This window comes from Syngnathus typhle, linkage group LG3 (assembly GCF_033458585.1).
Source record: "Syngnathus typhle isolate RoL2023-S1 ecotype Sweden linkage group LG3, RoL_Styp_1.0, whole genome shotgun sequence".
Taxonomy (NCBI): domain Eukaryota; kingdom Metazoa; phylum Chordata; class Actinopteri; order Syngnathiformes; family Syngnathidae; genus Syngnathus; species Syngnathus typhle.
The window spans coordinates 4,781,312-4,794,971 of record NC_083740.1 but is presented as its reverse complement, the minus strand read 5'-3'; the positions used below and the strand labels follow the sequence as shown (position 1 = coordinate 4,794,971).

General features: G+C 42.8%; 1 protein-coding gene across 7 annotated transcripts in view; it reads right to left on the bottom strand.

Annotated features, from left to right (window-relative positions):
- Positions 1-642: 642 nt before the first annotated feature.
- The window catches only part of septin9b (septin 9b), a 37,205-nt gene continuing 24,187 nt past the window's right edge, over positions 643-13,660 (bottom strand). For 5 of the 7 annotated variants that reach the window (XM_061273735.1, XM_061273733.1, XM_061273732.1 and 2 more), the window contains 9 exons: positions 6,539-6,736; positions 5,306-5,434; positions 5,122-5,203; positions 4,816-4,953; positions 3,731-3,848; positions 3,542-3,637; positions 3,373-3,469; positions 2,582-2,633; positions 643-2,503 (listed from right to left, as the gene is read on the bottom strand). In XM_061273735.1, the coding sequence (XP_061129719.1) occupies positions 2,284-2,503; positions 2,582-2,633; positions 3,373-3,469; positions 3,542-3,637; positions 3,731-3,848; positions 4,816-4,953; positions 5,122-5,203; positions 5,306-5,434; positions 6,539-6,736 (1,130 nt within the window). In that variant the 3' untranslated portion in view covers positions 643-2,283. Of the gene's footprint in view, positions 2,504-2,581; positions 2,634-3,372; positions 3,470-3,541; positions 3,638-3,730; positions 3,849-4,815; positions 4,954-5,121; positions 5,204-5,305; positions 5,435-6,538; positions 6,737-6,823; positions 6,990-7,010; positions 7,109-13,660 lie in introns of those variants that run through there. The other 2 variants (XM_061273738.1, XM_061273739.1) reach the window with 2 other exon arrangements.

Here is a 13,660-nt window from a genome sequence, read left to right as displayed (position 1 = left end):
GTTATTTGAACATAACTACAGCTTAGACGCGTCAGAATCAGCCAGCTTTGTTCCGATGTTAGATCATTTCATTTAATCCAGTTGAGACTTGCAAGGTACGGGCAAGGGCGGTCCTACCACCAGGCAGACTAGACCATTGCCAGTTGGGGAGGGGGGCACCTACAACCACCCAATATATATACTTTTTTTTCCCCAAGTTGTTCTATCCCATATAAATGCATATTTAGATATAAAAGGCGCCCTCCACTTTCCAGGCTTCGACAATTCTATTTGGGGCATCACACCAAACACCCTCCAGCTGACTGTCTTTTGGCACACCACGGCCTCGGCCAGGGGGCTCCAGGGAAAGTCTTGCCGAGGACACCAAATTGGAAATGATGATAAAGTCAAAAGCCCATCACTTTTGATCAGCATTTACTTTGTGCGTGGAATTTGTCGGGGGGTTATGGCAGGCGGACGAAGGACAAAAATCAAATCAAATAAATCCAGGGGGAAGAGAAATACCCCACAAAATACCCAGAAGTCAATTATGCGGGCCTGACAATGCCCCATGTACCCAGCTCCCCCTCTTCTAGCTACGCCAGCGTGGCTATCTCGTAGCCAGCAGGCGTGGGGGTTCGAATCTCGTCTCAGACAAACAAGTTAAACAATAAAAATATCCATTTTTATTCTTTGAGCATAACATACCAAAGATAAATCCATAATTCTATTATACGCTCACAAAAGTCAACAAACTATACAACAATGAACAATAAGTAACCGACAACTTCCTTCGGATGTGGAACTGTACTCCTTTGCTTAATAATAAAGCGGCGGTGAAATGGCATGTATGTGAATTGCAATTATAGAAATGTAAAAGATGCTCCTTGAGTCGGTTTCTACAAAAAAGAAAAAGGCGAGTATAATTGCTTCTTATGTTAAGGAAGTATTATGGCATTCATCTCTAAACGACAGCATCACATGCAACGGAAACAAAACAAAGGCTACAATTGCAAATGCACTCATGAAAGACAAACACGCACGTGCACTTCACAAACAAATCCTTTCACCTTAAATGTTGCCATGTACTTGCTACAAACCTTCCATTTAACATTTGCTAAAAGAATAGCTTCACTAAACACACAAATATTTACCAAACAAGAAGCGACTTTAATATTTATTTAGGGGCCAAAAGAAATGAACAAAGGGATGGCAAGCATTTGTTTACACTAACAATAGAATGAGATGACTAAAGATAATTGAACAAATACAAGATGACTGCTTTTTAGACAAGACAGTGAGGTTTTATATATCTATCTATTTCTTTTTTAACAACCATCACATAGGGGGCAAAACTTCCTTCTTAATACAATCACGCTACTCCAAATGAATGCTGACAAGTAATGAGAGGGAACTATGTGAATGACAACACAAAAGTAAAGCGGACGGTCGGCACAAATCAGGGCTAAGAAAGAATAGAAAAAGTTATTTTTGTTTTCGTTTGGCTGATGTTTGAATGCGATGTGAGCTTCTTCCCTGTGCTTTTTGTTAGGGGCGAGGAATCTTGGCAGGGGCCAATGGACAAGCAAAAAGGGCCACACTCAAAGGTTTTGTTAAGAGGGGGGAAAAAAAAAAAAAGATTACAAGAATCTTTTTTTTTTTAACCCTACAATATAGCCCATTAGAATTAAGTTGTTTAAAAAAAAATAGCATAGTATGATGAGAATGGTGGAATTTTAATGCAATCTCATAATTTATACATTTTTTTTTTATATATAGTCACGTGAAATTACACGTTTGCCTTAAACAAATACGACTTTTGATTTAAAAATCAAATACTATTTTTCCGGGATTTTTTCTTCCTCCCCCAGGTACGGCATATTATTTTGGTCTCTCTCTTTCAAATAGGGTTCTTGCACTCTTCTGATGGGCATGTTTTACAAACGAGGATTTTAGGAGTTTTTCAATTCTAGTTTGTAGGTTCATCAGGCGTCCGGCCAGATTATTGACTTTGTTTTTTCGTTTTGCAGACCCGCTGAGATATCCATGACGCTGCCCATCGGGGAAAACTCCTAGCTCCGCCAGTGACGGGTCAACGAACCACTGCCTCTCCCTCACCATCCTAATTAGCATAAACGATCTGAAAAGTGTGAACGTTTCGAAGGCTGGTTCAATGCCCCACTCCATGTTTGTTCTAGTCATAGTAAAGTGGCTTGTTACTGCAAAAAGTCCCACTAGGGAAATAGTTTCACACTCACGGATCACCGCTCACGTAAACAGAGTGGGGTGTATATGCGAGGGGTACTACATCTCATGGGTGAGGACTTGATGTTGGATCGCCACTCCGTTGACCTGCACGCCGCTGCCCGGCAGCAGCTCGGCCTGACCGTTCGCCTTGACCTGAGCAGGAGGACGCTGGGACGGGTGAGAGCTCAAGTGACTGTTGGACTCGTTTAGTCGGCGCACGCGATACGTCTCGTAATGGATGCTGCCCGTGATGTCTTTGATGTTCTGCATGTGCGTCCTGGAGAAAAGAAAAAGTGTGGTCTTGAGCAAAGTATAAAGGAAGCATGTGATGGTGACGGCCTGCATCGGAAGGTACCTGATCAGAAGGTCTCGCAGGTAAGCGAACTCACAGTGCGCAATGTTCTCGACTGCAAAACAAAAGAGGCACGTATGTGGTGACAATATTTAATCATTTCTTCTCCTGATGCACTCAAATGGAACTCAACACTCAAATCAAGCAAGCCGTTAACTCTAACGATATAATGAGAAATGATTAGGAGCTACTCTGCCTGCAAGTCATGTCTTGGCCACAGGGCGGCGGTGTTGCTCACCAAAGCGAATGCGAGGATTTCCCCCCCCCCACAGAGCTCAGGACAAAATCGCTCAGCTTTAATTTAGTTTCTTTTACTTTAACTGAAGGAGATGGTATGGTGGCAAAATACTATATTTTGGTTGCCGCTATAAACATTATTTAAATAATATTTTAGATTATCGAGGCAATTATCTCGTACTTTCTGCAATCAGTTCCATTCTTTTGTTGAGTGAAAGCCCTCCCTCCCGCACCACCCCACTGCAAGTTTACGAGCCAAAAACAACAACAAATGTCAGGCCCAATACTCTTGAGATACCGAAAGGAAACCGCCCACACTTTGCACAAGAGGCAGACAGATAAAGAAGGGATAGAATCCGGCAGACTCGAGGGAAGATCTCCAGCATGAATCTCTTAATACAAAATGAAACAGATTCTTTGCCTCAGCATTGACTCCTATCAACAAAATAGGAAAACCTCGGGTGGTTTGTGGGCGGATTTTTCTTCTTCTTCTTTTAAACAAGCAACACACGTTATATTTAAGCTGCACGTGTTTGTCCGTATCACGTGTGTATTACCCTCGATGGTGCCCCATTTTGTTCTCCTTCCCAGAATCCTCTTCCCGTTCTCCTGGTACTCCTGGTCACTGCCCACCACTGCAAACGGGATCATTTCCTGGAAACAGGGTCATGCTTTGCCTGTTTCATGGTGATTTGACTCACATTTCATCATCATTTATAACCTTACCCTAATTTTATCATTAATCATCCTGTCCTCTGCGTCCTCGTCAAACTCTTTCTGAGGGTAGACGTCGATATCGTTGGCTCGCAGCCCTTCCCTTATCTGAGCGGAAAAGCAAGTGCTTGAGGTTGAGCGGGTCGAAGAGGAGAACGGCTCTCAACCGGGTTCATTTGCTGACGTGGCGGCGCTGCTCACCGTCTCCTTGAAGTAGTCCCTCTCCTCCAGCGTCAGCGTGTCGGCCTTGGCGATGACGGGCACAATGTTCACCACCTTGCTGAGACGCTTCATGAACTCCACATCCAGAGGCCTCAGACTGCAAAGGACAGCGGGAAACTTTTGTGAATGGCTACTATGCAACGTTGACTTCAGTCCACAGACACAATAGGCTGCAACGAGCCGAAGCAACCACTAGATGGCAGCCGTTACATTTGGGCTGGCTGAATTGGCTCGGCGACTATTAGGAACGCTTTGCTGTTGGTCGACAGCGCCTTACTTCAGTGGCTGGCTGCTGTTCAACAATCCAAAACCTCTAAAACCAAATAAAATGACATCGCCGACATGCAAGTAAAATTAGAGGAACATGATATGGCATTTGCTAATTAGCCCTCCCTCATTAGTGCGCATTTCCGAGCTTTCATTCAATCCTGCGTCCAAAATGTACATTTCAAGCCATGTCGGCGTGGCGCTTGCCAAGAACTCTGTTTTCCCGGCCGCCAGCATACTGACAGATGCTTCTTCTTCAAACACATTCAGCGAATGGCGACTATTGCATCTGCATGTAAGCAAACAATATGTACAGTGAAGTGGTTTAGTTGTGCCTCGTGTTGCAAATCCGAGGCACTATGGTTAGAGAGCGCTTGCACATTCCAGAAGCGACAGCTGCGGTGACATGAACACACCATGAGGGAGGCTGACAAACACGCAGAAACGCAGTGGCTGGACGTCGGAAACATGCGGCAACAGTGAAGACTAGGAGGTCACGCGCAGTCTTTTTTTCTTTTTTTTTTTGTACCAATAAAAAATAGAATGGAAATGTGTTACTATCATCTGTCAACGTGACAAATGTGTGAGCTCAACCGAGTTGGGTTACTTTGCGATTCTCCAAAGTCCTACTCGAGTGTCTCCGAGGAGGTAATGACTTCCACATGTGGTCGCGAGAGAACCAACTGCGCTACAACTGATGGATTGGAGAAAATCCCCAGTAGGCCTGCTTCGTCTTGGCAGCAGTGGGAAACATGGCTGTGTGGGGTTAGCAACACGCTACGCTAATGTCCGCTCACCAGTGGCCAGTGGGCGGGATGAAGTAAATGCAGCAGTGCACCCTGGAGTCTGGAATCCTCTTCTTCCTGTCGATGTTGATCTCTTCTTGCAGGTAGGCTTCGTACTGGTCATTGATGAACTTCATGATGGGCTGCCAGCTGAGAGAAATCAAAACAACCGAAATAACTCAAATAGAATTTGGCTGAGAAATCCAAACGACTCATAGAAATGATCTGGAATGTTGCTAATATGTGGATTCTAGTCCTATTTAAGTTGTGTGACAGACCGAAGATGAGTTTTTTTTTTTATATCCACTGAGGTCTCACCAATTCTCATTGTTGATCTGATCCCCAAAGCCTGGCGTGTCGATGACCGTCAGTTTCATCCTCACACCTTTCTCCTCTACATCTGCACTCAGAAACACCGATGAGTTAGTCGAAGGCTCCGACTTGTTCTCGGGTGTGGTTTTCCCCCAAAATGAGTCAAATGTGGAGATGAGCCATAACTCACCGTGACTGATGGACTTGATCTCTACGGTCTTTGGAATCCTGTCCCCGGCGTCAGGCTCAACAGACTTACGGCTCACCTTCGATTTGAACAGCGTGTTCATCAGAGTGGACTTGCCCAAGCCGCTTTGCCCTGTCCACCATAAACGCACACACACACACACACACACACACACATTTTTCTTTTTAAATCACTGTAATAATTCATTCACCTTTCACACTTTTGTCGTTTGGTACCGACGTGGAGGCGTGAGTGTGACCTCAACCGCAGAGTGCTTTATTACCCAAGCTCAGGTTTCATTTGCACGAGAAAGCAAGTTGACACAAGTCAGCTTCAAATCGGTGAATTGGCCCACAGCGACGATTAAAATGCATTTGCGCCAAGGTTCAACATTCGATCGCTGTATCGCTGCCTTTAATGCTACTTTGTTATGCGAATAATAATAATAATAATAATGCAGGAATGCCTTGTGGTTTTGGACATGTTAACACCTTATAGGGTTTGGAATTAAAGCAGGAGTAACAAATTTAAATCAAGTAAATGGAAATATGGCATTCCATTCTTTCCGTGCAGGATTTATTACAACGTCCCCACTGCGTGTTCATTATTCTGCCCTAAAGTTCATCCATAAAAAGAACTTCTTTGTTCCACATTTTGGAATGTGGCAGCCAAAACCCCAAAATATTCATAATGGATACCATGTGATTGTTTTTATGGAATTGCGTGCTGAGTCAATAACTGTTGTAAACACGCGAGAAACAAAATGACAGCTTTAGGTTTTATCGGAAACATGTGCGGCCGTTTCAAAGAGTGAAAAAAAAAAAAAAAGTAACCATTTGTGGCGTTACAGGAAAGGACGGCTTGAGAGGTAAGTCGTTTATTTGAGCGCGAGCGAGGCTTTTGCGATGACCGCATGTGCTCTGTAGGAGTCTGGAGAGCAGTTAAAGTCATCTTGAATTATTCTGACGATAAATATCCGCTCTCGCCAACAAAAGCACGACCGAGGAACAAGGCTGGTGAACTCGATGAGTTATGCTCAGAGGCTGTAAACGCATCAAATGTTGACCCAGACAAGTGGTGCACTGAAAGCAGCGTGACTTCAACACTTACATTTACTGAGTCACCACCACCGCAAAACTTCCTGACTCGACACCGAAATAAATGCACGCAAAGGAAAAGGGGAGGTGTAGTTTGTGACGCCAGTCCTGGAACTTTTCTGACATTCATTGGACTCACCCACAACCATGATATTGAGCTCAAAGCCTTGCTTCATAGCCTTCCTCCTCATCTGCTCCAGGATGGAGTCGATGCCGACGTAGCTGAAGTCTCCGCCGCCCCCGTGGTGAGCCTTGTCGCCTTTGCCGTGCGGCGGGTTGGCGTGGTGTGGCTTGGTGTAGTCCGACATGTTGCTGTGGCCCAGGCTGACTTCTGACCCTGAAGGAAGCATGGAGAGATGATTGACGAGATGAGCAGCCAGAGACGCTTACCTCACATTGACGACAACAAGCCGTTTCAGTTTACCGTCATTGACCTGACAACCTCATTCAAGTCGACTTCACTATTGTTCACCAAAACTAAATCGGCAAATGAGAATGAGTTGAGCAGACACTACAGCAAATATTTTGAGTTCCAAGGGCTCCCTGTGACTTCGAGGTGTGCGTCGAGATTTATAGGAGCCCGATGCCCCCGACTACAAATCACGCCTTACCTCTCTATTGAGTAGGAACCGTAGCAACAAGCAAAAGTGAAACATGCGCTAAAGTTTGTAACACACCGAGCCCTTTGTGGGAGGAACCAACATATCCTGTGTAAGAGTCAAAAAGCCGCAGAGTTGTCTGCAGATGGTATATATGGTATCCTGTACTTCAAGTTGATAGGACTAATTTTGGATGCTGTATTTTACTAAGTTGGGTGCATCTAAATTAACTGGACAAAATGAAACAATTATTTGATTACAAAAGCCACACTAGACTTGAACAATTTAGTGTCATCACACGATAAGAAAGCTCAGTAAACATGCTTTGTTGCTGTATTTTATTTGTTGTCGATGGACAGAGGTATTTCCCATCCGTGGCGTTATTCAAGAGAATTGTCGTCTTGTGCCAACCTAAATATCTCGTATGGGGGGATTTTTTAAATAAAATAGCTTACTTGGCACTTTTTGTTACTCCGTGAGCAACATTAGTAAAGCCACAGGAACACATTATTTTGAAAGAGTTGCGCCATTGCTAGCTAGCTAGCAACCAATATATTGTTGTTTGTAAAGACAATGTGTTTTCAAATGGATGCCACAAAGTCACGACAGTCCTTCTACTAGTACTAAATCTGATTCATTTTGCCATCTCTCCAAAAAGCAACTCTACCCGACAGTCCCATAAAGCAAACGACAAAAACAGGAAGTTGAGCACGCTGGTTAAAACATTAAAATTTAGTGCTACTTATAAGCCTCCAATCATCCAATCCAGCAAAGCACGCCACACAAGAGGCAAAAACAACAGCAGAAAAAAAAACACTTGGAACATTCTACATGGGAATCCATCCCATGCGTGCATGCTTCTTATAATGGGGCATCATTGGAAATGGAAATAAAGCGGCTTTCCAAGTGGAGTTCGAAACGGCTATCATTATTGTTGTTTCACTGAGGCCCCAAAAATGTCTTGCTGCATCGACTGTGAGCAGACCTTGACAGCACAAGGCAGTTCTCATGTTCCCTCCACTCAATCTCTGTTTGCTCCTCGTCCAATAAAAGACAAAAGCGCCGCAGTTTTGGGCCGTGCACGAGGGTGCGCCACACCTACTTGCGGCCTCTGCGGTGTCTTTCACTGCTTTTCATCTCGCAACTCCCACTTGATTCGACCCCATCAATGTCCTCACTGTGCTTCGGCCAAATCTCGGTAAACGTAGACGATGAGCATATTTGTAACAGAATGAGATCCAGGACAACAAAAAGGCCTTTTAACAAGTAAAATGAAACCTGGGAACTAACATTTTGCTAAGTTTAACCTTTTCTGCCGCTGATTGACAAACTCCCTTGTTCTGGCAAAGATCTTGAAATGGACCAGGTCAACGAGGGCATTGGAGTCATGAGCAAAAGGCAATCTTGACACTCAGGAATGCAGATTAATCCACGCTGTAACATGAAACCTCTGAATAGCGCCCGACGCTAAGTCAAAGTCGATTACGAGTCAGGTCGCTGTCCTCAAGGATTGGTCGGTGTGAGTGAGCGAGATGGCTGCAAATGAGCTGAACGGACATGCTTCATTTCTGGACACCATTGGCGGTCGTAGATTTGTGCTTCTAAGAATAGAGCGACACCCCGACAGGGACAGATGCATAAACAACAACAACAATCATGTACGACAACATTTTCCAGCTAGCGTCATCACATGATTATGTGATTCCCCGAGTGTCAAGGCTGCAGGGGTATCACGTCACGTCTTAATTAGAGCGTTCTAATCTGGCACAATGGCAACGGCGTGAATGACCTTTGCCACACACGCGGCCTTTCCGGACGAGTAAGCATGCGACAAATGAGCGCAGACGTAAAGTGTGACTCATATCACCACTACGGCGTGACATGCAAATCGGAACGCAGCATTGTAACACACAGATAGGCCGCTTTGTAGAGTAAAATACCTTGCGGGGGTTTTGTAAGGGTGTGTACACTTTTGCAACTGCATTATTCCAGTTATTTTGTTTCCTTAGTTGGATTGTACAAGTGAGAGGAGAAATGATTTTCTTCAGATGACAAAAACCTGACATTTGAAGAGAGGTGTGTAGACTTTTTATATCCATGTGCACCTCAAAGTCGACGTTTTATTTGGTTGTGAACAAGATTAGTCTTCCAGAAACCTGTTTCTACTTGAGCGTGGCACAGATGAATTATATTTCCTTTCTGGCCCACTGTGTGATCAACACCTGACCCCCACACAATAAAACATGAACATATTTGAGCCACTGAAAACATTCCTCCATTTAACTCCCTCGGTGAACAGAGCTGAAACTGAAAGCAGATGTTCAGCGACGAGGACAGTTCCAATAAAAACATCAGATCAGATGATTTTGGTTTTCACCTTGTGACTTGGAAAGAGGCTTAGCTGAGGCTCCGGCTCTGTTTGATGGCTGGAGACGAGGTCCAGCTTTTAATTTGCGCATGAATGCACGGATTCTATCAAAGACAATCCCATTCTCTCATCCTTAATGAAATGTAACTTTGGCAAGGAATATCCATACTGGGTCAGCATCTATCAGAAAATGGATGCACATTGTATATTATACTGCTTATCTTTATCCCACGCATGAGTTAAGAATCAAAATCTTTCAGGGAGGAAAAGCAGCAGCAGAGGAAATAATAGGAAAAATGACTCATGGAATATTCAACACGTCGTTAACCCTGATGGTGTAACTGCTTCTTGTCGTCGACTGGTACCGAACATTTTGGAGCATTTGTATCAATGAACAAAATGTCGTCTTATTTTAAGAGTGAGGTTCCTGAATAAGCGCAATATTCATTGGAATCAAGAATTGATCTTCTGCTTGATTTTCCACGATGCTAACATTTCGATGGAACACAAACAGCTTTGGAGATGTGCGCTCCAATGAGCTCCGTATTCTAGCTGGAGTCCCTATGCACCGAATAAAAGCGAATGCCGTGACGATAAACGAATAGAACAGCCCAATGTCTGCTGCGGTGTGCCATGATGCGACTGCAATGACATCAGATTGCATAAATAACTTTGATTCTCGGCTGCGTAAAACCGAATAGATCATCGCAGACATAACAAATCGATCCCCCGAGGGACGAACTCTTTTCGTGCTCAAATGTGATTTCTCTGTACAGGTTAAAACGTTGCTTTTTTTGCCGTTTCCCTGCAGGCTTGCTCATCTGCTCTTCTACTCAAACATTTTCTGACAGCCCTTAAACACTGTCTGTAGTTATAAGCGCCTGCTATTTAGAAAAAAAAAATGTCTCATGAGAGGAAACCCCTGGATTTTTGCCTGGGTTCACCTTGACTGGATTTCCCACTTTTTTGTAGGTGTGCATGTACTGTATTTGTCTTGGGCTCCCCTCACATATTTCCCCTCGTTTTCTTTTGCAAAATTGGCCCATCGGTGGATTTATGAAAGAAAAAAAAAAACACTCTTTGAGTGTTACTCTGCATATTTTTCAAAGACAGCTGGGATAATTTATGCACCAGTCACCTTGGCCAATATGATGAACGTTTTTTTTTTTTTACAAAACATAATAGGCTGCTTTGGAAAAGTGCTGACACCGAAGCGGTTGAGAACCATCCAAATATCTTCACTTCTTTTCCAGTCAGTCACTTCTTGCAGGAAGGGACCGAAGAGTTTTGGGTCACGTACAATTCGTCTCTCAAATCGGACACTAATTGGCTTGTATGTTGGAACTGAATGTGTTGTAAAATGTTTTTAAAAGGGTGATTTTGTTTCCATACATTCCCTGACATGCGTGTTCTAGGGCACACACATCGAACAGTTATTAAACTGTAAACACACACACGATGAGAAAAACAAGCAGTAACAGAAGAAGTGGAATAAACTAGCAAACACTTAGCTAAACATTAGCCTATGCGGTCTAAACATTCCAGTGGTAACCTCTACTTGGCAGTTAATAAAATGTAAACACACACACAATGAGGATACAAAGAAGAAAAAGCAGTAACAGAAGAACTAGAAGAAGCTACCAAACAGCTAGCTAAATATGAGCGTATGCAGTCTGAACATTACAGTGGCAACCAATACATGTCAAGTTAATATTTTGAAAAATGATTTGTTATACAAGCACCTTAACACAGCCAGTTAGGCCTTTATTCATGTCTGGCAAATGTTAATTTCGTTTTTTTAATTAGCTATTGTTCCCATTTATGTCACCACGTGTCTCTGGCTCTGTTGCGCACTCAGCAGGATTAATAATCGTAAATATTATAGGTTTAACACATACGATTGATTGAATCCCTCTCAACACACCCCACAGTACAGAAAAAAAAAATAGAGAATCGTGCCTTGGCTGACTTTTAGCGCATTGTCACTGAAACCTTCCGAATCACCAAAACACACCAATTAGAAATCCTGACACGTTTCTGGCCACCACGTGATGAGGCGAAAAGCAAAACAGGGGCCTTGTCGATGACGGCCACAGCTGCCACAGACAGACATCAACGCTTCAGAAAAGCTCTGGAGAATGCTCCTGGCCTTTTTCATCTTTCAACCCTGTGCTGGCCTACACCGTTTTAACCTCCGAGGGGGTAACGCGCTGCAAAGCAGATGGCGTGACAAGGTGTTGAAATTGTGTTTTCCTCACGGAGTTGGGGGAGCAAAAAAGATCAAACTTCCAAACTTCTAACCTTTGAGAAAATGTTTCAATAGTTCCTTCGAAACACAATTGATCTACAAACAAACAGCTTCATCAACATTTGTTTTTTCTTTTAGTCATGTAAACAGGCCTGGGGAGACAGACAAAGCAAAGGCCAACACCGTTGGGAGGTGTTGTGATGCAGATCTCTGACTATTCATATGTGAGACACATGCAGAAGGATGTCACGGGGTACAGCCAGAAGGGGAACTATTAAATGATAAATAGCTCAGACCTAACGCACAAGTAGTGCACAGTAAATCACACAAACACCAAGTTAAAAAAAAAAAAAAAATGCTGTCAGGGCTTTGGAGGAGGTTATAACTGAACTTATGCATGATCGAACTTCAAATGGATGACAATTCAAAATAACGGCATGTGCAATCAATTTCTCCAGCATCTGGAAGGAACACTGCAAGAAATTTATAGAAGAACCTATGTAGTCGAATGCTCCTGCTGCCACTTTTTTTTTTCTTTTCAAGCAAAATATGTTTCAAAAAAACTTTGAACCACATATTTAAGAAGGAACTCCTTGAAAATGGTCTAATTTTTACATTAGGTTCAATTTCTGACTGAATGCCAACTATAAAACTTTTTCACACTTAAGACTTGAATGACTCGAATGAAAAGCAGATTCATTATCTCACTTGTATGATGTTAAAACATTACTTGAAGAGTTAATCAATACTTGCAGATTAACTCGGGAACAGATTCTTTAAATTACTGTTGTTTCCAATTTGAAAGTGTTTTTGAAAAACTAAAAGTCTATCAAATCCTTTACCATCACTACCATTTTTTTTTCTGTCTCCTTTTCTATCAAGCACCTTTTAAATTCACAGCAAACCAGTGGACAGCTGACTTACTAACACATGGGTGACAAAAGTGCTGATTCTGTTTGATCTATCAAACCTCCGGCCGGAGCCATATTATCTCAGGCTGCATTCTTAGCCACTTTGTCGCGTCTGCCCCAAGGAGACGAACAAAAGGCAGGTCCCAACTGATGTCCTTTCACCTCACGGTCGTCACTCAGTGTTGGAAACGTTTGACTTCTGCATGACCACAATGAGGACAAGCGCTAGCAAAAATGGATGGATTGATGTTTGAATTGATCAGCTGCTTCCCTTTATGGCTCTCTGGATAATAAACAATGGGGCATAAGGTTAGGTGTGTGGAAAAAGTGGAAGATGATCGCAATAAATGAAATAGACCAAAAGTAGTTAACGCCAAATAAAAATCCTCTCACATTACTAATTCCCATCAAATACTGTACAGGTTCAACCAAGAGCGGTTTGCTTATATTAACATTTAAAAACAGGATATGTTTGTAACATTGATGTTAAATATTCTTGAGGGAAGTAGCAAAACTCAAAACATGGTGTCAAAGGTGAGCTAATGGAGTTAAATACTTTAGTCTTCAAAGCAACATCTTAAGCTAATGCTAGTATGTGTTTGATTGATTGATTGATTGATTGATTGATTGATCATTTCTTCCCATTTATTGTCAAATGATACAATGTAGCATATTTTGCAGTAAAGGAGGTTGAATGCAGCGAGATAACAAACTCTTGCAGCAAAATGGAGATTTTGGAGTAGACAACTGTCGTCTCAGGGTAGGCTAATGTTATCTTATTACGCTCATGTGATAATATCAGCCTTTCATCCCATGCCATAAATATTTGGACACTCATAATGGTTTCAAAAACCTTTGCTGAATTGTTTGTAAAGTGATTTACAGTGAGTTGATGTGATGAAGTCAATGTAAAACAATGGCAGAGTGGCTTTAATTGGCACCCATTGAGAAGTTTTTGTGCTGAAATGGTTTCCTCACTGCATGCACTTGTAGCTTGAACATGAGTGCAAAAACAGCGAAGATTCTGGCAACACACAACTATGCGCAGCCCACAAGCTTGAAAAATACTCAAAGGCACTTAATGTGGTTGCATTAGGATCAAACAACTGGTATGGGGAGTTCCTGCCGTGCAACA